The sequence below is a fragment of the Rhinopithecus roxellana genome, chromosome 13, assembly GCF_007565055.1.
Source record: "Rhinopithecus roxellana isolate Shanxi Qingling chromosome 13, ASM756505v1, whole genome shotgun sequence".
Classification (NCBI taxonomy): Eukaryota; Metazoa; Chordata; class Mammalia; order Primates; family Cercopithecidae; genus Rhinopithecus; species Rhinopithecus roxellana.
Genome location: NC_044561.1, coordinates 36,048,969 through 36,075,667, shown reverse-complemented (window position 1 = coordinate 36,075,667; position 26,699 = coordinate 36,048,969). Strand labels below are relative to the sequence as shown.

General features: G+C 56.2%; 1 protein-coding gene across 2 annotated transcripts; it reads right to left on the bottom strand.

Moving 5' to 3' along the window:
- On the bottom strand, positions 1-26,699 carry GGA1 (golgi associated, gamma adaptin ear containing, ARF binding protein 1). Of its 2 annotated transcripts, XM_010389206.2 has the most exons (18): positions 26,446-26,584; positions 26,184-26,301; positions 21,166-21,250; positions 18,166-18,241; positions 16,624-16,722; positions 14,809-14,932; positions 14,250-14,350; positions 13,444-13,524; positions 11,451-11,591; positions 11,286-11,367; positions 9,851-9,958; positions 8,978-9,130; positions 4,099-4,163; positions 3,458-3,630; positions 2,471-2,667; positions 1,404-1,573; positions 1,056-1,166; positions 1-970 (listed from the first exon to the last, which is right to left on the bottom strand). In XM_010389206.2, the coding sequence occupies exons 2-18, from the start codon at positions 26,224-26,226 to the stop codon at positions 860-862; spliced, it is 1,920 nt and encodes a 639-aa protein (XP_010387508.1). In that variant the 5' UTR covers positions 26,227-26,301; positions 26,446-26,584; the 3' UTR covers positions 1-859. The 2 variants fall into 2 exon arrangements, with proteins under 2 accessions (XP_010387508.1, XP_010387507.1); XM_010389205.2 differs by having other exon boundaries at positions 26,184-26,699.

Below are 26,699 nucleotides of genomic sequence, written 5' to 3'. Positions count from 1 at the left end.
TCCCGGAAAAACGATGTTTTATTTTCATAAATATTCCTGCTCTCACTCACACACTGACCCCACTTCTGACCACGGACAGATGGATAGACAGATGTGAGACACCCACAGGAGGCCCCAGCAGAGGCCAATGAATGAAGGAGACACACTGAGAACTCTAGGCGCCCCACAGCTCCTCACTGGGGCCATGGGCCTCGGGCATTACCCTTGAGCCCCCACAGTCCCTCAGGGGGCCCAATGGCAAAGGGAGACCCCCCAGGAGGAGTAGGGGCCAGGTGAGGTTCCCCCAGCCTGGCCCCCTGTGGCTGTGACCATAGGGCCAATCCGGAAGAAAAGCAGAGTCAAACCACACACCAGAGTGCAAACAGCTGGGGGTGTAGGCGTCACCCCCAGTCACTGGGTTCCTATGGAGGAGGCCTGAGCTGGTTCCCAGCTCCAGCATGGCCCCCGAGTTATGGCTGGGCCTTCCCATAAGGCATAAGACACAGGCAGGGAAGACCCCACCCCAGCTGGGGTTGGGGCTGGGCCTGAGGTCCTGGCCCTTTCCCGACAGCTGTGCTTCCTCCCCATGACCCCAAGTTCTTCCAAGGCTACACAGCCCCTCCCTCTCCAGGTCCCGGTGATGGAGACCCCAGTGGCGCAAACCCAGGCCCAGCCTCCTACTGGGTTTGGCTCAGCAGGGGCGGGGCTGGAGCAGGAGGGGGAAGAGTCACTTGAGGGCTACAAGGGTGTGGGGAGAAGCACCAGGTCTGGGGGTGAATGGCCGTGGGCAACAAAGGGTGTCCTTGGCCACCACTGCCTTCCTCCAGGCTGGACAGTGACCGGTCCCTCTGCCCCTTCCTCTCCCCAGCCCCTCTCTGTTCTAGAGGCTCCCCCAGGTTTCGGGTGCGGGGAACTGGTCCACGTCCCCCATCTCGTTGTAGGTCTGGTCGCCCATGGTGAAGGTGAGCTTGTAGCGGAGGCGAACCTTCTCCTGGGGAAGAGGTGGCAAAGGCAGAGGGGTCAGAGGAGGAGAAGTGGCCGCCTCCACCCCGCAGCACCGCCTCGGGTCCCCTTACCTTCTGGGGGTTGGCAAGCAGCAGGACTTGGGTGATTGCTGAGGGGTGGACGATGGGGTTAAACGCCGGCAGCTCCGTGCCAGAGGGTGGCTGCAGCTTCACCTTCATCACCTGCGGGCAGACGGCAGGATGGGCATAGCTAGCCCTGGCTGCTTGCCCTGCTCCGAGGAACCAGGCCCAGCCTGCCAGCTCCCCTCCAGGGGTCCTGGGGCTCAGTCCTTCTGGTCCCTTCTACCCCCTGAACATGCAGCAAGGGAGGGAGACCTGCCCCCTGACAGGTGGCTCCCCACCCAGCTCCATGTCACCCTGCCTTGAGAGGATGGAAGCATGTCCTGTTTGGCTTGTCACCTTGGGGACAGCTGACTGGAACACGATGTTGCGGATGGGCTGGGGGGCGGTGCTCAGCATGGAAACCACCACCACCAGCACGTCGGAGCGCCCTGGCAGTGGGTCACGGGCAAAATGGAAGAGGACGCGGAAGCCGTGCTGGTCATACACAGTCACGGGCAGGATGCTGCCTGCGGGAGAAGGTGGGAGGGAGATGGGACAGCTGAGCTGGAGCCCATCCGCTCAGCCCCCAGCCCCCACCTGGCTCACCTCAGGAGCTGACTGCTGTACTGGCAACAAGAGCAAAGCCCTCCCTTGGGGCCTTACCTGGACCATGGGTGGTAGTGCAGGCAGGGGCACAGAGCGGTGCCCAGAGAGGGCAGGTGAACCCCCAGTCTGATAGTGAAGGCAGGACACCCACCCCAGAGCCGAGTCACAGCCCAGGTTCCCCCAGTGCTGTGTGGCTGCTGCCTGGAGTGCTGGGGTGAGGGACTCTGGGCGAGGGTAAGGCTCACGCTGTGTGACCTCGCGGCAGTCACTCCCCTTCTCTGAGCTCAGGGTTCTCCTACTGGTGAGAGGGGCAGCTCTGCCCACTGCTGGGGGACACTGCGGGGGTAGTGTCTTTGGTCACAGGGAGCTCATAGAGGGCAATCTGAGGACCACCAGGCCTCATGTGTCTGCTCGGGGCCTAGGGCTGGGCCATGTCCCCCTACTGCTCCGGGGCTGGAAAAGCCCAGCCTTGGATCTGGGTCTTTATCATGGTTCAGTTCTGTAATTTGGGGGAGACCCCAAACCTCTCTGTGTCCTAAGCCCTGCCTTCCTGGGGAAGGAGGGGCCCAGAGTCCATTCCCTAGAGGTCTTCTTGCTTGTATAAGCCTGGAGTTTGTACAGCAGTCCTCTGATTCCTTATCTGGGGCAGATAAGGAAACTAACTCCTGGGAAGGGCAGGGCCTTGTTCAGAGCTCCCCACTGGTTGGCCAGTGGCAGAGCCAGGGGAGCCCCGCTTTCCCACCAGCTTCCCCAGACAGAGCTCCTGACAGGGCAGCAAGCTGACCCAGCCCAGCCCAGCCTGCCCCAGCCCTACTCACTGGGCTTGATGGACTCCAGGGGCACAGTGATGCTGGCCAGTGAGAGCTCGGTTGGTATGGGCTGCTGCGGAGGCTTGGGGGGCTCCGGGGACACGGTGTGGAGAAGGCTGGTGGCGCTGGAGCTGGGGGAGCTGCAGCTGCTGCTCTTATTCTGCAGGTCCCGGAGTGTGAGCCGGGGGGCTGGCTGCTGCTTCTCCCTTAATGGGGAGACAGTGCATTAAGAAGTGATTCTTGGCCAGGTGTGGTGGCTCACGCCTGTAATTCCAACACTTTCGGAGGCTGAGGCGGGCGGATCGCTTGAGCTAAGGAGTTTGAGACCAGCCTGGGCAACATGGCAAAACCCAGTCTCTATAAAAAATACAAAAAACTAGCTGGGCGTGGTAGCACGCACCTGTGGTCCCAGCTACTCAGGAGGCTGATGTAGGAGAATCGCTTGAGTTTGGGAGATGGAGGATGCAGTGAGCCGAGATCATGCCACTGCACTCCAGCCTGGGACAGGGTGAGATTCTCTCTCAAAAAAAGAAAAAGAAGTGATTCTTTGGTGATGGAGAGATCAGGGGCACAGGAAAGGCTGGGCTTCCTGGCTCTGTCCCTGACACGTGGCTGTCTCTCTGGCCTTGGGTCTTCTTACCTTTAGAAGGAGCAGCTCTTGTTCTCCCTACCCCCTGCACCCCACCTGCTCACTCCAGCCCAGTGTCCTCCCCTCTGCTGGCCTTCTGGGCCTTTCTCAAGGGAGCTGGGAAAGCCTGAGGGGAGGCCAGGCCAGTGGGCCTAGGTCTCATAAACTGTGCTCTGTGAGCTGGGCCCAGGTCTGCCTTGGGCACTGCTGTGTTTCCAGAGGCAGGTGCAGTGCTTGGCATCTGCTGCTTATAGAACAAGACAGCAACGAGCCTCTCCCTGCTGGGCCTGGACAAGCCCAGGAGAAGCTGCTGGTTTGTGGGAACAGGGAGTGCTCCCCACCCCATGCCAGCCATGGTGGGCCCTCACCACCGCACTTGCTGGGACTCCGGGGGCAGCGACTGCTGCAGGAGGGTCTTCCCCAGGAGGTCTAGGTCGTCCAGACCGCTGCTTGCTGGCAGGGATGTCTGCGCTGGGGGTCTGCTTTCCATACTGGGGGCCTGGGCCAGAGCAGGGGCTGGGGGCTCAGTGGCATCCGACGACTGTGGGGAAAAGGATGCAGGTGGGGTGGGGCTGTCTAGAGAGGTGTCAGCATCACCTGATCCTGCCTGAGGCTCAGTGTCCTCCCTGCAAATGACATCTAGGAAAGCAGTCACAGAGGTGAGGACCCCAGACCACCTGTGTCCATGATGCAGGTGGCTGGGTCTGGTTGAGGTTCTATATTCCAGGGACCTCCGTCACCCTCAAGAGAAGGGAAGAGGGATTGCCCATCTCAATCCCAATCCCGAAGGCTGAGCTGCAGCCCCAAGGCCGAGACGTGGTGAAGATACAGCTGGAGGTAAGGAGAGGCCCTCTACCCTGGGTGGGTGCCTCCAGGCCCCTGGGCCACCCCCTGGTCCTGGGCCCTTGAGCAGAGCCCACCCATCCTTTCAGTTTCCCCAGGCCGCTTGTCCCAGCTGCCCTGACCCTGGGACTGGGACAGGCCAGGCTAGTTTGTAGTCCCCTCCTACCTGGAAGCTGTTCCATCCGGTACCATCCAGGCTCAGGCCTGAAGGGGGTGTGGGGTCACTGAGGCCTGAGGGGAAAGCAGGAGAGAGGTGAAGGAGCTGGGCTGACCCTGCAGATGCCAGACAGCCGAGGGGCCATGTGTGCTGGCGTGGGGCTCCCTGCCCCTTTCTGATGCTCAGCACAGAGGGGAGAAACTCACACTCTCAGAGGGAACCAGCAGCAGAGCAGAACTAGAAACCAAGATCCCGGCAGCCCCTTGTGCTGACCCCACACACGCTTCCCCTCTTCCTGGCCAGGCCACTCCAAAGCTACTGTGCACACAGACAACAGATATCAGGACTTTCATCTTCACTTGTCATCTGGCAGCAGAGAGCAGGGTTGGGCTGCAGGGAGAAGAGTTTCCTCTCCTCATGCATCCAGGCAAGCAGAGAGCAGCTCTGTGCCCACCAGTGGTCCACTTGAGGGACGCCTGCTGCATGACCATGGGCTAGGCACCGTGCTGGCTAAGCCACAATGTCTCCAAGAATACGAGGACAGGGCTGGACTGGGGGTGACGCTGAAGACCCTGTTGGCCCTGGCACATGCCAGTGAGGCTCACTGGTACTATGGAGGGCTGGGGGGCCCTGTGGATGGCTCTGGAACTAGCTGCCAATGGGAAGGAGGTAGCAGGTCACCAGCCAGCCTGACCTCTGCCTGCCCTGGAATACTGTCCGCCAAGTTCACCCCAGATCTGACCTAGAGAAGGTAAGGGATATTGTTTCTAGCAAATCCTGAAAACGTGAGGTCCAAACCGAGGTGCTACCTGACAGGCAAGGGCAAAGGTACCAGGAAGCTGTGACAGTTGGGTCTCTTCTAGATGCATTTCTTAAGAGGCCAGAGATAAAGTACATTGATGATGCTCTAGATGCGTCAGGCCCTTCAGATGCTGGTCTTGCTTAATCCTCAAACAACCTTCAAAAGTAGGGGTGAGCTTCTCAGCCCTCTTTTAGGGGTAAGAAAATGGACTCAGACTTGGTAAATAACCTGCCTGACAACACACAGCTGGAAAGTGGCAGAGTCTGGACTCGGACAGAGCATGGCCTGACTACAAGCATTTGAACACAACTCTGCCACTTGGCTGTGTGATCTTGGGGGGTGACAGCCTCTTCTGTAAAACGGAGACACCAGCCAGGTGCAGTGGCTAATGTCTGTAATCCCAGCTATTTGGGAAGCCGAAGCTGGGGTTTGAGATAAGCCCAGGCAGCATAGAGACTCTACCTCTAAAGAATAAAAGGAAAATAGCCGGGTGCGGTGGCTCACGCCTGTAATCCCAGCACTTTGGGAGGCTGAGGTGGGCGGATCATGAGGTCAGGAGATTGAGACCATCCTGGCTAACACGGTGAAACCCCGTCTCCACTGGAAAAAAAAAAAAAAAAAAGGCTGGGCGCGGTGACTCAAGCCTGTAATCCCAGCACTTTGGGAGGCCGAGATGGGCGGATCACGAGGTCAGGAGATCGAGACCATCCTGGCTAACATGGTGAAACCCCGTCTCTGCTAAAAAATACAAAAAAACTAGCCAGGCGAGGTGGCGGGCGCCTGTAGTCCCAGCTACTCAGGAGGCTGAGGCAGGAGAATGGCGTAAGCCCGGGAGGCGGAGCTTGCAGTGAGCTGAGATCCAGCCACTCCACTCCAGCCCGGGCAACAGAGCGAGACTCCGTCTCAAAAAAAAAAAAAAAAAAAATTTAGCCGGGTGTGGTGGTGGGTGTCTGTAGTCCCCTCTACTAGGGAGGCTGAGGCAGGAGAATGGCACAAACCTGGGAAGCAGAGGTTGCAGTGAGCTGAGATCACGCCACTACACTCCAGCCTGAGTGATAGAGCGAGACTCTGTCTCAAAAAAAAAAAAAAAAAAAAGAAAAAAAGAATAAAAGGAAAAAAAATTAGCCAGTGCCTCTGGTCCCATCTACTTGAGAGGCTGAGATGGGAGGATTAGTCGAGGCCAGAAGTTTAAGACCAGCCTGAGCAATACAGTGAGACCCCCATCTCAAAACCAAAAAGAGGTGGGTGCAGCGGCTCATGCCTGTCATCCCAGCATTTTTGGAAGCCGAGGTGGGTGGATCACTTGAGGCCAGGAGTGCAATACCAGCCTGGTCAACACAGGTGAAACCCTGTGTCTACAAAAAATAAATTAACTGGGCATGGCGGCACATACCTGTAGTCCCAACTACTCAGGAGCCTGAGATGGGAGGCACGCTTGAGACGGGGGAGGTTAAGACTGCCTGAACACCCTCCTTGACGGACAGGAACCTGTCTCCCACCCCTGCCGTGAAGAAGAGTGAGGACCAGCCCCCTCTGTGGCCCCAGGGCCTCCTCCATTCCCCAGGCCCAGGCTGCAGGGTGCCCTGGTACTTCTGGCTCCTGTGCCCCCGTGCTTTGCCTCTGAGAGGAAACCAGAAGGAAGCTGGTGGCTCAGGACTGTGCCAGTACAGTGCGGGGACAGGAAGTGCAGCCGCACCTCGCTTCTCCCGTGGAGGTGTTGCTGCAGCTGCTGGCTGGGGGCTGGTGGCCCTGCAGTACTTCCCTACCCACTGCCCCTCAGGTAGCTGCTGCCCAGGGCTGGCTCCACAGGAGAAAATAAATCTTGCATGAGCGTTCCTGTCCCTTGACCTTTACCCCGTTCTCTGTAGAACGGGGTAAAGGTCCTCTCCCTGCGTCACCCTTGGCTCTGAATGAAGAGGGGGCAGCTGCATGGGGCTTGTAAGCGGCTTCAGGGAGGATGCTGGCTGCTGGGTTCACAAAGGGAGCTCACAACTGGGCCTCCTTTCCCCTCAGCTCTCCTCCTCCTTCAGCTCTCCCTCCACACTCCGGGTCCTCACTTCCCTTTCCTTGCTTATCAACAATGAGTTAGAGCAGCCCAGCAGCTCAGAGTGTGGCTTCAGGATCAGGGCCCAGCTTAAGTCCTGGAGCCCTTTCTGCACAAGTCACCCAGCCTTTCTTTTTCTGTTTTTTTTGTGAGATGCAGCCTTGCTCTGTCACCCAGGCTGGAGTGCAGTGGCGCCATCTCAGCTCACTGCAACCTCCGCCTCCCCAGTTCAAGCAATTTTCCTGCCTCAGCCGCTCCAGTAGCTGGGATTACAGGCATGTGCTACCACGCCCAGCTAATTTTTTTTTTTTTTTTTTTTTGAGATGGAGTCTCGGTCTGTCACCCAGGCTGGAGTGCAGTGGTGCGATCTGGGCTCACTGTAAGCTCTGCCTCCCAGGTTCACGCCATTCTCCTGCCTCAGCCTCCCGAGCAGCTGGGACTACAGGCGCCTGCCACCTTGCCCGGCTAATTTTTTTGTATTTTTTAGTAGAGACGGGGTTTCACTGTGTTAGCCAGGATGGTCTCGATCTCCTGACCTCATGATCCGCCCATCTTGCCCTCTCAAAGTGCTGGGACTACACGCTTGAGCCACCGTGCCTGGCCTAATTTTGTATTTTTAATAGAGACGGGGTTTCACCATGTTGGCCAGGCTAGTTTCAAACTCCTGACCTCGAGTGATCCCTCCGCCTTGGCCTCCCAAAGTGCTGGGATTACAAGCGTGAGCCACCACGCCTTTCTTCTTTTTTTTTTTCTTTTTGAGATGGAGTCTCGCTCTGTCGCCCAGGCTGGAGTGCAGTGGCATGATCTCGGCTCACTGCAAGCTCCGCCACCTGGGTTCACGCCATTCTCCTGCCTCAGCCTCCTGAGTAACTGGGACTACAGGTGCCTGCCACCACGCCCGGCTAATTTTTTTGTATTTTTAGTAGAGATGGGGTTTCACCGTGTTAGCCAGGATGGTCTCGATCTCCTGACCTCGTGATCCGCCGGCTTCGGCCTCCCAAAGTGCTGGGATGACAGGTGTGAGCCCCCGCACCTAGCCTCCACCATGCCTTTCTATGCTGCCATTTCCTCATCGCCGTGCAGTGGAGCTATTAACGGTGCCTGCCTGTGGAGACTGCGAGGGTCACCTAAGACAGGGTCACCTAAAACAGGACCACCTAAGACAGGGCCACCTAAGACGGGGTCACCTAAGACAGGACCACCTAACACAGGACAGAATGCAGTAGTGGGCACCACCTAAGGGAGCACTCCTGGAACCCAGGCAGACCCCGCCTAGGACACCCCAGGCCCCCATAACTTCTTCAAGGCCTTCAGGTCTGGTTTTTGCTTCAGAACTGGCTCAGAAGACCACAGTCTGACTCTTGGCTTCCAACACATCCCTGAGGATTCCTCTGATGGGCCCTAACACCTCTGCTCTTCATCCCTTCAGTGGCTCTCAGGAGGAGGCTCTTCTGATCTCAGCTCTCTGATGGGGCTGCTGCCCTGAGAGCAGCTTGAAACCCAAACATGGTTTGGGCAGCTGGGACTGCTTTGCTGCTTCCCCGGGGTGAGCCTGAGCCTGCCCGGGAGTAACAGCAGGCCTGGCCCTGGACCAACTTGGATCACCGAGTCCCTCGTGCTCTGGCTAGTTCGCTGGAGCCTCTGGGTGCTGTGGAACCCAGAGCTCTCCCTCTCCTCTTGGTGGATGAAGAAACTGCTCAACTTTTGCCCAGACAGTTCCCAATTCCAGGCTCTAACCTGTTGCAGGGAAATCCCCTGGTTTTCCCCCAGGCTGCCAGAGCCTGAATGCTGGTTAGCTTATCTGAGGCCGGCTTAGAGGCTGCCAGCCTCACCCTCTGGCTGTGTGGCCTCGCACAAGCTCCTAACTTCCCCGAGCCTCAGTTTCCTCCGTTGTGGAGTGGGCCTAATGCTCATCCACGTGCCCCGCAGGATTGACACCTGGGGTACATGGTGCTGGTGTTCCGCTAGCTGTGAGTGCGCCCTGGGATCATGCCCCATCTGCTGCTGAGCCCGCCCTCCTCCAGGCCTGGCCCCTTCCTCACCCAGAGACATGAGCTCGTCGTCAAGCAGGGAAACTGAGGCACTGGGCTGCTCGGGGCTGGCCTGCTCGCCAGGGCGGGTGGGCATGGCTGGGTAGGTGGTGCCCGCAGGTGGGAGATCCAGGCCTGAGAGATCCAGCAGGGCCGAGGTGCTCCCTGGGGTGGGAAAGAAGAGGCTGGCAAGTCCTGGGTGTACACGTGTCTATTGGAGCCCAGGGGTTGCGGGGGAGCAGCACCTAACCCTGACGCTTTATCACTGGCCTCCTGCCTCCCCTTCCTTGGCCACACCAGCTCCTGCCTGGAAGCTGCTCAACAGGACCTCTCTTTGGCATATGTTGGTACTTCTGTCCGGAATGTATTTCCTTCTTAGCTCTACTGGGCAAACTGCTACCCATCCTTAAGGCCCTGATGAAACTTGGCTGCTTCCGTGTGGCGCCTCCATCCCCACTTCTCCCTAACAGAACCAATTCTAACCCCTTTTGTGACCCCCCCAAGGCTCCTATCTTACTCTTATTAGAACTGAGTCTGTAATGTTTACTTTCCTAAACCCCCTCCCACTTTCTGATAAACAAAGCCTCGGGGGGTGTCATTTAGCCCTACACAACAGGTGCCAGATTTGTCAAAGAAAGCCTTCCTTCTTCTGACTGTCCTCACCAAACCCTCAGCTCCCCCCGCAACATCCAGACTTCTTCCCCCACAGCTGCAGGCTTGGCAAAGACTTCACCCCCAGCTCCCTCACTGGGGCCTTCCCATCTTAAGGGGCCAGGGTCACCCTGGCAGTCATTCCAGCAGCTTTGAGAACAGCACACCATCCTGCACTCTCTGTGCCCCTCCAGCCTGATGGGTGCCCTCCCAGCTCTCCTGCCACCTTCTCACCAGGGATGGAGCCGGCTGTGGCATCACCGTTGACCTCCTCACCCCGCACCAGCTGCTTATACAGGTTGATCACCTGGGTGAGGTTGTCATTGGCCTGCAGGATCTCCGCTGGAACAGGCAGGAAGGGAGAGGCCAGGCTGAAGGACTGTGGGGGCCTCTGGGTGGCAGGGGACGAGGACCCCACATCCATCACAGCCTGTATGTGAGGGGAAGGGGTAGGGGCAGGGGCAGGGGAACAGCCCATCTTGTCTGCTGAGGCTCTGGCCCTCCGCTACCTCTCTGGTCTCATCTCCCACCCTCCCCTCATTCGCTCCCTGCCATACTGCCTGGGCTGTCTCTTAACATACTGGGCCCGCTCCCGCCTCCAGGCTTCCACTCCAGCTGTGCTCTCTGGCTGCCCCGGATCTCTGCACAGCTTCATCCCTTACTGCCTTCAGGTCTTCACCCAAGGCTCACCTCAGGGAGGCCTGTCCTAAACCCCTCCTGCACTACCTCATCCCTTCCCTGCTTCTCTTCATGTCATTTACCACCGTGACAAACTGTCGGTGCTCATGGACTTGGTTATTGTCTGTCTCCTCTCACTAAACTACCACAAGAAAGCTTTTGTCAACCTTTTTTTTTTTTTAATACAAATATATTTGAAATAGAGACTGGGTCTATGTTGCCCAGGCTGGTCTTGAACTCCTGGCCTAAAGCAATCCTCCCACCTTGGCCTCCCAAAGTGCTGGGATTACAGGTGTGAACCACCGCACCCAGCCTTTTGCAAACTTTGGTCAGTGCCAGATCCCTGAGGGCCTAGAACAGTGCCTGGCACCAATGAGGCCCTCAGCAACACTGCCTGCCCGGGTGCCAGGGTGTGAGGCAATCTGGGCAGTGAGGCTTTTGGGTGGGGCTCCTGCTTAACGAGGGAGGGGATGGTACCCAGACCGCAGCCCAAGTGGCCTAGGTTGACATGTGGGCAGAGATCAAGGAAAAGAACCTGGTATGTGGCCCTGGCAGAAGCCTTCAGGCTCAGGTCTGGAATTGCCCAGGCCGTGGGATGCACGCTTAGCTTCCATTCGCCCTCACCAGGGAGGAAGGTCTAGGGGCAGATGGCCCTCCGTCTCCCCCGGCTCTGCCACGGTTCTGCTCTGTGATCTGGGCAAGTCATTTTCCTCCCTTAGCCCCAGTTGTGAAAAGGGGATGGTTCTGCCTCCTGTGCAGCTGCGGGCAGTAAATGAGGTGCCTGTTAAGGGGGCTGGCCCACAGGGCCTCTCAATAGCGGGGCGGCCCCTCCTCTGTGTCCTCAGAGTGGAAAAACCCAGGGTTGGTGCTGGAGAAGGGGGGCCCCCTGGTGGTGGCTCCTTCCAACCGCAGATACTTAGCAGGCCTGGGGGAGGTCGGGGCAGGAGATGGAGAGTGGGGGACCTGACCTCAGCACCTGCCCCGGGCTCACCTAAGGCCTCATCATTGTCCTCTGTGTCGCTGGCTAGTCGGAAGAGCGTGGGCCGCATCCGCTCACAGCGCTGGTACAGTTCCTGAGGGCAGCAGGGTGGGCGGGTCAGGGTCTGCGTGGGCTGTGGAATGGGTGGGGAGTGGGGAGTCGGGGAGGCAGGTGCACCTTCATGAGGTCCTCGCTGCTGCCGGCTGCCGCGCCACCCTGGCTGTGGCTCATCACCATCTCCGTGAGCAGTTTCACATTGTTGTTCACCTCCTCGATGGCATTCACCCGCTTCGAGATCTTCTCCATCCGCTTCTGGTCCTGGGGACACATTGGCCAAGGGCCCCTGAGAACCTTTGGCCTGGACGAGGCACTGCCTCCTGCCACTTGAGAGAGTGCGTGCTGGGATCCGGGTTGACAGCTGGGTGACTGTGGGATCAGACTCCGGGTGGGGCTCCAGCAGGCCCTGCCAGAAGCCCCTCATGCCCAGGAAGGGCGCTCTGGTCCAAGCCCCCAGTGCCCAGGCCTCTGCACAAGCTCATCAGGATCTCCCAAGATGGCCCAGGAACCTGGGTTTCCAATCCCCTCACCAGGTGCTTCTGAAGGCCCAGGGCCCTACACCTCCACTGTGGTTCTCAGTGACTCTTGCCCTCCTTGTGTTTGCCCTTTCAAAGGAGGTTCCTGTACTTTACAGTGGAAGGGGACCTCTGTGGTCATCAGGTACAGCCTAGAAATGAGCACGAAGACCCTTCCAGTGTCGGTGCCTGGCAGATGGGGGAGCCCGTGCCTTTAAAGGCTGCTGTCGGGAGTGGCCTGGCTTTCCCCTGCCCCTTTGCAGAGTGAAAGTTGTGCCCCTCCTTTGCAGAGTGAAAGGTGGCCTCATGCCGTCTTCCCACCTTGGCCTCCAAAGTGCTGGGATTATACACATGAGCCACGACATCCAGTTTTGAAACTTTTTTTTTTTTTTTTGAGGCGGAGTCTCGCTCTGTCGCCCAGGCTGGAGTGCAGTGGCCAGATCTCAGCTCACTGCAAGCTCCGCCTCCCGGGTTTACGCCATTCTCCTGCCTCAGCCTCCCAAGTAGCTGGGACTACAGGCGCCCGCCACCTCGCCCGGCTAGTTTTTTTTTTTTTGTATTTTTAGTAGAGATGGGGTTTCACCGTGTTAGCCAGGATGGTCTCGATCTCCTGACCTCGTGATCCGCCCGTCTCGGCCTCCCAAAGTGCTGGGATTACAGGCTTGAGCCACCGCGCCCGGCCTCAGTTTTGAAACTTTTTGTTCAGCACTTTGGGAGTCTGAGATGGGAGGGACATTGAGTCCAGGAGTTCGAGACTAGCTTGGGCAACAAAGGGAGACTCTGTCTCTACAAAAAATAAAATTAGCTGGGTGTTGTAGTGTGTGCCTTTGGTCCCAGCTACTCGGGAGGTTGAGGTGGGAGGATGGCTTGAGCCCAGGAGGTCAAGGCTGCAGTGAGCCATGATCGTGCCACTGCACTCCAGAATGAGATCCTGTCTCAATTAAAAAAAAAAGTTTCAGCAGGCACCCAAGCAACATATGTATATTTACTTAAAAATTAAACATTTGGCCATGCCTGTAATCCCAGCACTTTGGGAGGCCAAGGCAGGCAGATTGCTTGAGCCCAGGAGTTCCAGACCAGCCTGGGCAACATGGCAAAACCCCTTCTCCACCAAAAAGAAAATACAAAAATTATACAGGTGTGGTGGCACATGTATTTAGTGCCAGAGGCCTGGGAGGCAGAGGTAGGAGGACTGCTTGAGCCCAGGAGGTAGAGGCTACAGTGAGCCATGATCATGCCACTGTGCTCCCGCCTGGGCAAGAGAGTGAGTCCGTGTCTCAAAAAAAATCTCATATACATACACATATACATACTTACATATATTTACGTGTTTTTAAAAATATACTAAGGCTTAATTCATTTCTAACTTTTGACGAAGAGGTAGCCAGCCTCCCAAAGGCCCATCCAGAGCAAGTCACCCAGGCTGCCAGGAATTCTTCCCTGCACACCCTGGTCGCCCAGCCATCAGCTTCTCTGCTGTGCCAGCCCTGGGTCACTGCAGGGCTCCTTCCACGTGAAGACACATACAGTCCCATCTCGGTGGCCCAGCTCAATACCCCCATCCCGCCTCCTCCCTGTGCTCTAGGCTCAGCTGCTACCTCCTGCACCATCTCTTTGATGAGCTTATTGGCTGCGCGGAGGTCTTCGGGATGGGAGCTCTTCAGCAGGCGGGCCAGCATCTGCAGAGACAGAGGGATGTGACCGTGAGGGCAGCACCTGGGCCAGGGGTCAGAAGACTGGAGTCACATGATGGCTCCCCGCTTCCTGCCTGTGGGACATGAGTAAGTTACTTAAGCTCTCTGTGAAATGGTGAGAATTTATTGACATCTGATAGGGTTGTCACAGGCCAGTGGAGACACTGCGTGTAAGGTGCACATCACAGCGCCTGGCAGAAATAAGTAATCAACAAATGCTGCTCCGTGGCTGAAAACCTTTCTGGGACAATGTATGAGAGCCTTAGCAGTAGATACCCTCCAGCGCTAGGGCTGGGACTGGGGAGAGGGGAGCTTTAACTTTAACCTCTTTATTTTAATCTTACCTCCTCCTGGGCTATTTAATTTTTCACCCACAAGTTTTAATTTTATTAACATTAACAAAAAATTAGTAAAATTCTTATTGAAAAGGTCAAAATACGTAGAGATATGTAAACTCCTGATCAACCTATGAAATGCCCTCAAACAGACTCCAAGGACACCAGACACACTATTTATTAAACGTGGGGATGCTGTATGGGACACACTCAGCACACATCAAGTGCCCAGTAAATAGCGCCCATCATCCACAACGACGCCTGGGCTCAGTGTGTGCCTCTGTTCCAACGGCTGATGCCAGAGCAGCTAGGGGCCAGAACCCACAGACCCCCACCTGGGCTTGGAGTCCCCAGTGCGCGTCCTTGGAGTCTCACCTTGGATTTCTCCTCATCTTCAAAGATCACATTCTTGGGCCGTGGAGGAGGAAGGGGAAAGGTAGTGTCATCTGGAAGCTTGGGGTCGGACTTCACAATCCCTGGATTAGATGAGTGTCAGAAAGGCTGTCAATATGTCCCAGGCCATATGTCCCACCCAGGTAGGGGTAACATGGGGATGGGGGCAGGCAAGGGCAGGACAGAAGAGGGAGGTCAGTCTGTTGCCAGCATGCTGGCTCTGGACTCTTGGTGGCCTGGGTCTGCTCCTACCTACCCCATCAAAATTGCCTGGGGGAGATGGTTTGGGGACCCATATTTTGAGGCTACTCCCCAGAGACCACTCTTTGAGGGGAAGCTTGATTCGAACTCACCTTCTTTCCACCCAAGCTAGCCTCAGGCAGAGCACAGAAGGCCACACTAGCTGTATGTTCTCCAGGAGTTAAAGGACAGACCCATGACCTTGCTGGCTCAGAAGCCCCTGAAGCTGCTGGAGCCCCAGCTAATGGTGGGGGAGGGGAGGGCAGGCCCCAGTCACCCCCCCACCCTCTGTGCGCCTCACCCTGCTTCTTTAGCATCTGGTAGGCCTCTGCGATTTTCACCTCCTCGGGCAGGCCCACTGTCCAGCTGTAGAGGAGCTCCAAGATCTTGTTTTTCACCTTCTCCGATGTCCGAGAGCCCAGATACTTCAGGGATACAGTAGGGAGGCCTCTGATACTGCCTGGCCCCACTCACTTCAGCCTCAAGCACTGTCCGCACCCTACTGCCTCCCCAGGACTCCCCGGGAAGCCCTCTGGCCTACAGGGTCCTCACAGCCCCACCCAACCAGCCTGGGGTAGACTGAGTTCACCTACTACCCCTGCCACTTATTAGCTGGGTCAGCCCTCAGTGTCTGGTTCCCCACCTGCTGGGTGGCACCATGGTGAGGATGCAGAACTGACATGAGGGACAGGCCTGCTCACCGTTGGCTCTGGGGACTTAGCCTTGACATCCCAGGAAGGAGGAGCCAGAGGCCTCCAGGCTGCCCAGGGAGGGGTGAGGGTGGAACTGGGAGGCCCTGGGCCTACTCCCCATTTCCTACCAGAAAACTGGGCTGGGGAAAGTGGCTCTCACACCAAAGTCCCCTCTTGGGAGGAGAATGGGAGGCCATATGGGTCATTCAGTAGCTCTGGTCAAAGGATGGGTCTGAGCAAAGAAGGGCCAAGGGTGTGGGCTGTCACTCAAACAGCCTAAGAAATGTTCACAGTAGGCCGGAGGCGGTGGCTCACGTCTGTAATCCCAGCACTTTGGGAGGCCAATGCGGGTGGATTATGAGGTCAGGAGTTCAAGACCAGCTGACCAATATGGTGAAACCCTGCCTCTACTGAAAATACAAAATTAGCTGGGTGTGGTGGTGGGCGCCTATAATTGCAGCTACTCGGGAGGATGAGGCAGGAGAACTGCTCTAACCCAGGAGGTGGAGGGTGCAGTGAGCTGAGATCACGCCATTGCACTCCAGCCTGGGTGACAAGAGTGAAACTCCTTGTCCAAAATAAAAAAAAGTTTCTGGTAGGTAGGCCGGGCATGGTGGCTCATGCCTGTAATTCCAGCACTTTGGAGGCCACGGCAGGCGGATCACGAGGTCAGGAGTTCCAGACCAGCCTGGCCAACATGGTGAAACCCCATCTCTACTAAAAATATAAAAAATTAGCCGGGCATGGTGGCGTGCGCCTGTAATCCCAGCTACTTGGGAGGCTGAGGCAGGAGAATTGCTTGAACCCAGGAGGTGGAGGTTGTAGTGAGCAGAGATCGTGCCACTGCACTCCAGCCTGGGTGACAGAGCAAGACTCTGTCTCCAAAAAACTTTTAAAAAAAGAAATGTTCACGGTCTGTGGGAAGATTCCTTGGGCTGAGCTGGGGATGGCCCGTCTGGAGCCAGCAGGCTCCATCACTCAAGTCTGTGGCCTTGGATGCTGAGGTCCAGGGAGGGTGCTCTTGTGTGGTGGGGACAGGGAAACCTGCCAGAGACCAGGTAGGGTGCTATGGCCAAGTCCACAGGGAGTGATTTCAGGCCAGAAATCGCTGACACGTAACAGCCATCTGTCAGCTGTACGTATTCCCTGGGATCATTTCTCCCTAAGCACCGGGCAGTTCCACAGCTGCCCCGCCCCTGGCCAGCCTGGAAACACTCCTCTGAGACCCCAGGCTGTCCCAGAATCAGGTATGAGGGGACTGTGAGAAGGGATCTGTGTTTGTCCTAGGTCTGAGTTCTAATGGGGGGGCTGAGGTAACACCCCAGCGGGAGGCTCCCTGGAAAAGTTGCTCCACAGTCTGAAGGTCCTCTTTCCTCTCCCCACATCTGATAGGGCAGGTCTGAGCTTGGGCTGGGGGCACCAACCTTGGGAGACACGACCTTGATGAGCTCGTTGAGAAAGCGGAACTTGCCCACTTCGTCGTGGAACCGCTTGCCGCAGCTCTTCATGCATGTTTCCAGCACCTGTGTAGGGAAGGGGGATGGGAGGGGACGCCCAGGAGCATCAGAGGCCGCGGCCTCCCTCCCACGCCTTGGCCAGGGACCAGAAGCCCATGGGTGGGCATTCAGAAGGGAGGGAACGGCTTGTGAGGATGGAAGATTCCGAGTCACAGCGCCCTCTGGGACTGATCATCACCCCTTTGGGAGATAGGGTCAGGCGACCTACAGTGCCCAGCAATGCCCAATCTGTAGCAATGCTCTAGTCCCGTTCACAGCTTAGGCCCCACATCTGAGTACCAACTGTACATTATTTTCTTACTATTTTTCCTTTTTTTTTTTTTTTTGAGACAGAGTTTTACTCTTGTTGTCCAGGCTGGAATGCAATGGCATGATCTCGGCTCACTGTAACCTCTGCCTCCTGAGTTCAAGTGATTCTCCTGCCTCAGCCTCCCGAGTGGCTGAGATTATAGGCACCCGCCACCACGCCTGGCTAATTTTGTATTTTTAGTAGACACGGGGTTTCTCCATGTTGGTCAGGCTGATCTCAAACTCCCGACCTCAGGTGATCCGCCCGCCTCGGCCTCCCAAAGTGCTAGGATTACAGGCATGAGCCACTGTGCCCGGCCTATTTGTCCTTTTTTAAAAAAACCTTATATGAGCAACATGTACCTTGGCCTCATCCTAAGGTATATCTATGAAATCATAGGACTAATTATACTCAAGAAAAAATGTTAAAACAAATATATAACAATAATGATTATTATTTAGAGACAGGGTCTCACTCTGTTGTCCAGGCTGGAGTACAGTGGCACAATCATAGCTCACTGTAGCCTTGAACTCCTTGCCTCAGGCAAGCCTCCTGCCTTGGCCTCCCAAAGTGCTGAAATTACAGGTATAAGCCACTGCACCCAGTTAAACACATAAGCATTAAAAGAGAAACTGTTTCTCTACCACCACTTAAAATCAGCTTTGCTCTATGGTGGGTTGGTATGTGGCCCATGCTGGAGGCCACAGACGTACACCCCTCTCTCCTCTGCTATTGAACAGATGCAGAACCTCAGGCCTGAGCCCAAGCGCCACCCCTTAGCTTTACAAACGTGCAGATCTCTGCATGCAGATACTCCAGGAGTGAGGCCTCGGCAGGTCTGGGTGGAGCCCTGATTCCATGTGTTGAATACGATTCCTTGAGACGCAGCCGATGTGCAGCTGAAGAAAGGAACCCCTGGACCAGATGACCCTAGAGGGCCCTTGCTCAGCAAGAGGCCTACGTGTATGGATGCTGGGGTGGGAGGCCAGCCCGCTGGCTGTGGTGGGACCCTTGGGGTGGGCCCGGACCTCTATCCTGGGCCATCTTAGCACAACTCTCTTGGGCTCTGAAGAGCCTTATGGACCCCAAGAACTTCAGTCTTGGCCTCCCTTGGTGTCATCACATGGCCGGGGACAGATGGTGGTCTCTCCCCTTCTCACCGTCAAGGCCTGGATCGCCTCCCACTCCTGCGGGGACTGGATCTTGTGGGCCAGCAGTCGGGTGGCGAGTGGAGGCCTGGGTGGGAGGAACAACACAGAGCCACAGTCGCCACGGAGTCCCGGTCACCCTAGGGGAGGGCCATGACCCCAGCCCGCCGGGACTGCAGCCCTCCTCCAAGGAGCCCTGGTCACCCCCCAGAGGAGGGTCACCACTCTAGCCTGTCACTGAGACTTCAGCCCTCCAAGGTTTCTGCAGGCATATGCAAAGGCCCAGCTCCCTCTCCAGATCAGATATGGCCTGGGATTGTGGCAAGGCAGGGCCAGGCAGAAAGTGCAGGCGGGGAACTTCAAAAGGTGTGAGCTCAGCTCTTGGGCTGGCCTAAGAACTGTCACGTGTCACATCCTTGGCTTGGCTTGCCATAGAGACAACTACAATATGCCATGAGAGACGGGCTGACACAGTTCCCCGCGAACTCAAGATGGCAAAGGATGTTCTGCTGTGGCAAATCAGAGCAGCTTCATGGTGGAGGTGGTGACATCATCTACCAGACTGTAAAAGACCCATTGCCATCGACGGTAAGAGCTCACAGGTGCTGAACTGGTCATGCGTGAGGAGGCTCACACTTTCCTGCCTCAGCTGCATAAGGCAGGCAGCACTGTCATTCCTGCCTCACCATGGGAAGTTCCTTCAAGTGTGAAGAAACTGACTCTCGGAGACAACCACTCACCCAGGGTTGCTCAGCTAAGAGAGGGGACGGGACTCATACCCAAGCAGCATGACTCCAAAGCACACACACACACCACTGTCTGTGGTCCCGAAACTTTAGTATCACCAGGGGAGCCCACTAAGAATGTCCACTCCTGGCCGGGCGCGGTGGCTCACGCCTGTAATCCCAGCACTTTGGGAGGCCGAGGCGGGCAGATCATGAGGTCAGGAGATTGAGACCATCTTGGCTAACAAGGTGAAACCTTGTCTCTACTAAAAAAAGTAGCCAGGCATGGTGGCGGGTGCCTGTAGTCCCAGCTACACGGGAGGCTGAGGCGGGAGAATGGCATGAACCTGGGAGGCGGAGCTTGCAGTGAGCCAAGATGGCGCCACTGCACTCCAGCCAGGGCAACAGAGCGAGACTCCGTCTCAAAAAAAAAAAAAACAAAAGAATGTCCACTCCCAACCCCCCACTGGAGAGTCGAGTCTGGGGGCAGCCCAAGAATGGGCATTTATTTATTTTTTTGAGATGGAATCTCACCCTGTCACCATGCTGGAGTGCACTGGTGCAATCTCGACTCACTGCAACCTCAGCTTCCCGGGTTCAAGTGATTCTCCTGCCTCACCCTCCCAAGTAGCTGAGACTACAGGCACATACCACCACACTCTGCTAATTTTTGTATTTTTAGTAGAGACAGGGTTTCACCGTGTTGGCCAGGATGGTCTTGATCTCTTGGCCTCATGATCCGCATGCCTCAGCCTCTCAAGAGTGCTGGGATTATAGGCGTGAGCCACCACACCTGACCTTATTTTTTATTATTTATTTATTTATTTGAGATGGAGTTTCACTCCGTCGCCCAGGCTAAAGTACAATGGCACGATCTCGGCTCCCTGCAACCTCCACCTCCTGAATTCAAGTGATTCTCCTGCTTCAGCCTACCAAGTATCTGGGATTACAGGCATGCACCACCATGTCCAGCTAATTTTTTTTTGTATTTTTAGTAGAGACAGGGTTTCTCCATGTTGGTAAGGCTGGTCTTGAACTCCCAACCTCAGGTGATCCGCCTGCCTTGTGCTGGATTATAGGCATGAGTCAATGCACCCGGCCTATTTATTTATTTATTTATTTATTTATTTTGAGACGGAGTCTCTCTCTGTCGTCCAGGCTGGAGTGCACTGGCGCGATCTCCACTCACTGCAAGCTCCGCCTCCCGGGTTCACGCCATTCTCCTGCCTCAGCCTTCCGTGTAGCTGGGACAGGCGCCACCACCGCGCCCGGCTAATTTTTGTATTTTTAGTAGAGACAGGGTTTCACCGTGTTAGCCAGGATGGTCTCGATCTCCTGACCTCGTGATCTGCCCGCCTAGGCCTCCCAAAGTGCTGCGATTACAGGCATAAGCCACCGTGCCCGGCCCTTTTTATTTAAATTTTTTAAGAGATGAGGTCTTGCTATGTTGCCCAGGCTAGCCTCAAGGGATCCTCCCGCCTTGGCCTTCCCAGTAACTGAGATTACAGATGTGCGCCACCATGCCTGGCTAAGAATGTACATTTCTCACAAGTATTCTAGGTAATTCTTTGTTTTGTTTTTTGAGACAGAATCTCATTCTGCTGCCCACGCTGGAGGGCAGTGGCGCAATCTCAGCTTATCGCAATCTCTGTCTCTTGGGTTCAAGCAATTCTCCTGCCTCAGCGTCCCGAGTAGCTGGGATTACAGGTATGCACCACTATGTCCAGCTAATTTTTGCATTTGTAGTAGAGACGGGGTGTCACCATGTTGACCAGGCTGGTCTCAAACTTCTAACCTCAAGTAATCCGCCCACCTCGGCCTCCCAAAGTGCTGGAACTATAGGCATGAGCCACTGTGCCTGGCCAACATTCTAGGTGATTCTAACACAGGTAGTTCTGGTTCTTCCTTGAGGAAAGGGCCTACTGGCCTCCTCCCAGTTGGGGAACACGCAGTTCTCCCTCTGGGGGGCCCTTCCCCACAAAGCACTGGCTGCGGGTCCAGCAGGCCTAGGACTTACCAAGCTCAGGACTAGCATTTTCTCCCTGTGAGATGTAGGGGCAGATCTGAGTCCTCTGAGCCTTGATTTCTTTACCTGTTACATGGATCCAGCAAGGCCCACCCCAGAGAGTGACACCCAAACAGCATTCAGTACCAAGTGACCCTGTCCTCATCACTTTGTGAGTATGTTCAGAATGAAAACCGGGTGTCCACCCACCCAGGCCACTGTACCCGAGACTGGGTTCTGGAGAGTGCAGGGCAGTGCAAACAAGCAGGGCCGGCTACCTACCCCTCAAAGTCCTCGTTGAGCTGCTCGCAGAAGCCGTTGATGCTGGCCCAGTCAAGCTCCTTGTTCAGGGGGTTCGTGGCTCTATCTGGAAGAGGAGAGCTGGGGTCACTGTGGCCTGGCAGTGGGATTCTTGCTTTTCTGCTCCTGACCCTGACAAAGGTGTGGTCAGGAGTGGGAGGGGAGTGTGACTGAGCATGTGGGAAAGCTCTCTCCTTGCCTTCCTGCCCAGACAGCCTCAAGACCTGAGCGCGGGTGTAAACAGACAGATGAGCACAGCTGCTCTCCTAAGGGCCCCACTTTTAGAGACTATGGTCAGGGCTCTTTCCCTCCTCCCCACTCCTCCCACCCCTGCAGCTGGACCCATCAGGCCAGCCCCATCTCCTCTGATTCTGCTGAGAACAGTGTCTCCATAATTTTCATGGAATTTATGCTCAGAGGAGATCCAGAAGTAAGGGAGAAAAAAATCAGAGTGCCGGCCTCAAGGAGCCGTGTAGCCAGGAAGTGTGCCAAGGGAAGCTAGGTTCTCAATAAAGTGTGACAGAGCCAAGGAGCTGCAGAAACACAGGGGAGGGGACTCAGTTCAGTTTGGGGTTGGGGAGACTGCCTGGAAGAGGCAACACACAAGCAGGGGCCAGGAGTCACCCAGGCTGGAGCTGGTCCACCTCTGACCCGCACATGGCTGCATGGGCAGGAAAGATGGGGGTAGCCACACGAGGCAGAGGATGAGGGGCCTCAGTAAGGACTGTGGGTCTTACCATCACACCAGGTTCAGAAAGCCTTCATTCCCTTGGGGGTGGCTCCGGTGTCCCCTTCCCTAATCCTCTACTCCTGCCCAGGGTAGCAGTGCTGGATCAGTTCTCTCATGTCCCCCAGCCTGCTACAGCACTGCATCCCAGCCACTCATGTCCACACCTGTCTCCCCTTGGCAAATGAATGAATGAATGAATGAATGAATGAGCAGGCAGCTGAGGGCAGGCAAGGGGTGAGGTTCTGGGGAAGTCTGAATCCAGAAATGGGTAGTGGCAAGGAAAGAGGGCCAACAGGTCTACATGAAGTGGGTGTGAACACAACCAGACGGTCACCCCTTTAACCCCCAATACTGGTTAAACAACAATCTAGGTTACATGTTTCCCTGAACCTCGATTTCCCCATCTTGTAAAGTTGTAATGAAATATGGATTTTTTTTTTTTTTTTTTTGAGACAGAGTCTCGTGCTGTTGCCCAGGCTGGAATGCAGTAGTGCGATCTCGGCTCACTGCAAGCTTCACCTCCCGGGTTCACGCCATTCTTCTGCCTCAGCCTCCCGAGTAGCTGGGACTACAGGCGCCCGCCACCATGCCCGGCTAATGTTTTTGTATTTTTAGCAGAGATGGGGTTTCACTATGTTAGCCAGGACGGTCTCGATCTCCTAACCTTGTGATCAGCCCACCCTGGCCTCCCAAAAGTGTTGGGATTACTGGTGTGAGCCACCTGCTGGATTTTTTTTTTTTTTTTTTTTTTTTTTTTTTTTGAGAAGGAGTCTCCCTCTGTCGCCCAGGCTGGACTAAAATGGTGAGATCTTGGCTCACTGCAATCTCTGCCTCCTGGGTTCAAGGGATTCTCCTGCTTCAGACTCCTAAGAGTAGCTGGGATTACAGGCGTCCACCACCATGACCGGCTAATTTTTTCATATTTTTGGTAGAGGCGGGGTTTCACCATGTTGGTCAGGCTGGTCTCGAACTCCTGACCTCAAATGATCCACCCACCTCGGCCACCCAAAGTGCTGGGATTACAGGCATGAGCCACTGCACCTGCTGAAATATGGATTTTGGATGACAAAATACTTTTTGCATGGGAAGGCCATGGGGATAGCCAGAGCCCGATCTTCATTTCTCCACACCCCACCTCTAACTATCACCCCTTCCCAGCCAGTTCTGCCCAAGCCTAAGCACTGAGCTGAGGATGTGGAAGGACAGCCCAGGAGGTAGAACAGAGAAGGATGTGTGAACAGGAGGCTGGGGACTGACCCAGCATGTGACACCTGCCCTGGGCCATATGTTATGGCAGGGGGCCCAAAGCCCTGGAATCCCAGTGGCTGGCAGCCATTCATCCTACTCAGATTTAAGTATTCTGGGTGCTGGGGCTCCAGCAGTGAACAGACAAAATCCTGCCCTCCTGAAGTTCACTGCCCAACAAGAGAAACAATGAATACTGAGATTAACAAACCCAGCAGTACTGCAGACGGTTGCGAAATGTTATAGAGCAAAGCAAAGCAAGGAGAAGTGCAGAAAGCCTAGGGGGTGGGGGGCTGCTCTCCCAGAGGGCTCTCGGAGAGCTCTGGAGCCCTTGGGGGCTGCTCTCTGGGAGGGCTCTCAGACCTGAACTGAGATCAGAAGGACGAATGTTCTCTCTGGATCTAGATCTCTGTCCCAGGAGCTACATAAGACCCTCCAGTCCTTCAGAAAAACGAAGCCCCTGGTGACCTCCTGGGGATACCACGAATATGACCCTCCCCACCCCAGGGGTAACGGTAACTGTCTACTCTGCCTCCGAGTCCCCAAAACCTGGGGAACACCAGTCTAAAGTTAGGGAATCACTGCCCATTCAATGACACCCAGCGGGAAGACCCTAAAACAGGAAGTCCTTCAAGTGTCAGAGACACGTGAGTGGGAGTGAGGTCAGAGAAGCTGATTCTGGGCTGCTCCTGGGGTCCGACGCCAGTGAAGAGGAAGCACTGGCATCATGAGACATCATCTTTCTCCCCCTGCATCTGGCTGAAAGCCAGGGCCTCCAGGTCCAAGGAGATCCGACCGACCTCCTTGGCCCTTGGCCCCTGACCCTCAGCCCTCTTAATTCTATCCGAGGGCAGTACCCTCCCTTGCAGGCAGCTGGGGAGAACACCTAGAGAGGGAGGGAGGTGTTTCACAACAGGGTAAGGCTCCACCCTGCCACTCTACAGTACTGGCAATAACATCATTTACCTCACCAGGCCAGGCGCAGTGGCTCACGCCTGTAATCCCAACACTTGGAGAGGCCGACGTGGGCGGATCACCAGAGGTCAGGAGTTCGAGATCGGCCTGACCAACATGGTGAAAGCCCGTCTCTACTAAAAATACAAAAATAGCTGGGTGTGGTGGCGCAGACCTGTAATCCCAGCTACTCAGGAGGCTGAGGCAGAAGAATCACTTGAACCCGGGAGGAGGAGGTTGCAGTGAGCCAAGATTGTGCCACTGCACTCCAGCCTGGGTGACAAGAGCAAAAACCTGTCTCAAAAAAAAAAAAAAAAAAGAAAAGGAAAAAAAAAAAGGCCGGGCACGGTGGTCACGCCTATAATCCCAGCACTTTGGGAGGCCGAGGCAGGTGGATCAGGAGGACAGGAGATTGAGACCATCCTGACTAACATGGTGAAACCCCGTCTCTACGAAAAATACAAAAAAAATCAGCTGGGTGTGGTGGCAGGCACCTGTAGTCCCAGTTGCTTGGGAGGCTGAGACAGGAGAATGGCACGAACCCGGGAGGTGGAGCTTGCAGTGAGCCGAGATGGCGCCACTGCACTCCAGCCTGGGTGACAGACTGAGACTCCGTCTCAAAAAAAATAAAAAATAAAAATAAAAATAAATAAATAAATAAAGAAGCTACCTTTTACCTCCAGCCTCCACAAGGGAAGAGGGAAGATCTTACAATTCTCCTAGGACACAAAGGGGAAGGAAAGGAGAAAATTCCAGCCCCAATGTGTCAGGGCCCAGCCAAACCCAGGTATCTCTAACTTCTGCCTGGTTTTACACTCTTCTGGACTCTCAGAAAACCCCCACTGTTGCTAAACCTGAGAATGTTTTGTATGACCCACAGCTCAAGTCCTGTGTCTGAGATCAGTTAGCCAGGGGCACACCCATCCCCCCAGCCCAGTTGCTGCTGAGACCCAGGCGGACACTTGTGGCATTCACAACGGTCAAGGGCTGCTGAGTGCCCCTTTTCCACCCCCTGCCCCTCTGCTGGCCAGGATGACTCTCAAACATCCCCAGAGGTTTGGTTCTGGGGCCAACCTCATGGTTCAATTCTGTTCAAGCCTGCCTTAAAAGGGGCTGGCCATAACCCCAAACCACGCTAGACAGTGGCCAGTGTGCCCGGGTCCAAGAGGCTTCCCTGAAGCCCTGGCAACGATGAGGCCCCAACAGCAGTTAAAGCCTTGGGAGAGAGCCCTCACTAGACCAGTGAGAAGCCAGCTACGGCTTTCAGGGGCAGAGTCCAGGAGCGGGGCTGTGACAGCGGGGGATCATTAGGGCTGTGGGTTAAGGAGCTCAGGTGGAGGGTCGGGGGCTAGGAAGCCTAAGCAATAGGAAGCTGTGTCTGAGGAGAAACAAGAAAAAAAAGGGGTGTAGAGGCCTTTGAAGGAAGTTCAGCAAGAGCTGGGAAAGGCATCTTGGAGGCTGAGGGGCCAGGCTGAAGGTAGTGACAGGGAGCTTGGAGTTATTAATACTTCTGGAGTCTAAGACCCTTCCAAGCCTGTAGGGTGTGGGGGTTTCTCACTGTGTGGCCAGAGACTGGGACCTGCGGGAGGAATCAAATGGGGCAATGGGTCCTCCCTTCCAGGACGGGGTAATGAGCAAATGTGAGTAGTTGCGTGCTCCAGGAACGCCATGCAGGGCCAGAGAGTGGAGGATTCCGGGCCTGAGAACTGTAGGGTCCCTCCTTCCCGGGTGTGAGATGCAACCCCGGGGGACAGCTCGCGCGCTCCTTCCCCGGGCTGCTACTCCGTGGAGCAATGTGAGCCTGGGGGGTTGGGGCGCAGCTCACTCCCCCTCCCAGGGGTCGTGGCCCAGGGATCCGACAGGTGGGCGGCGCCCGCTCCAACCGCTGAACCGCGCAGGGGACGGGGTCCTCCATCACTCCAGGGTCTGAGGGGCCGACTGAGGACACCGCCCCTCCCGGGCCGGGGGCGGGGCGTGGGGAGGGGGCGCCCCGTACCCCGCCCCCGCCGTGAAGGGGCCCGCCTCGTGCCCCCGGTTCCGGTTCCGGTCCGCGCCCCTCCCGGACACTCACTGATTCGCGCCTCCAGAGTCTCCGGCTCCATCGCGGGCTCCATCCGCCACCGGCCCCCAGCCTCGGCACCGCCCCCCCGCCCCCCGCAGCTCTCGCGGGACCTCCTGGGCACCGCCCTCTGTCGATTAAAGGGGCAACGTCCGCACGGGCGCGCTCGGCACCATAGAGAGGCCAACGAGCTCGCCTAGAGCGTCACGTACTCGCCCAGCCCCTCCCCCAAGCGGTGCCTACGTCGCGGCTGGGACCGGCCGCCTGCCTTTACCGTTCCCGGCGCTCAGGCGGGAGGGGAAGCGGAGAGACTGGAGGGTAAGGGCAGCACCATGGAAACCCCAAGGGACGCTCTAACTCGTTTTGCGTCTCGGAGATGTCTGTAACCGCCTCCGGAAGAATGCTCTGCAGGCATGTTGTTGAGGGGCTCTGAGGCTACTTCCGGAGCCCTGAGCGGGTACTTCCGCTGAGAGGCGAACGTGGGAGAGGCCCTTAAAAGGGCGATAAGGTACGTTGTTATGTACCTTG

Coding starts and splice junctions, on each gene's coding strand:
- GGA1 (XM_010389205.2), bottom strand. CDS start 26,226: ATGGAGCCCGCGATGGAGCCGGAGACTCTGGAGGCGCGAATCA. Junction 14,351..14,808: donor CCAGATGCTAAAGAAGCAGG/GTGAGGCGCACA, acceptor CATCTAATCCAG/GGATTGTGAAGTCCGACCCC. Junction 1,167..1,403: donor TCCAGTCAGCTGTCCCCAAG/GTGACAAGCCAA, acceptor GTCTGCCCGCAG/GTGATGAAGGTGAAGCTGCA.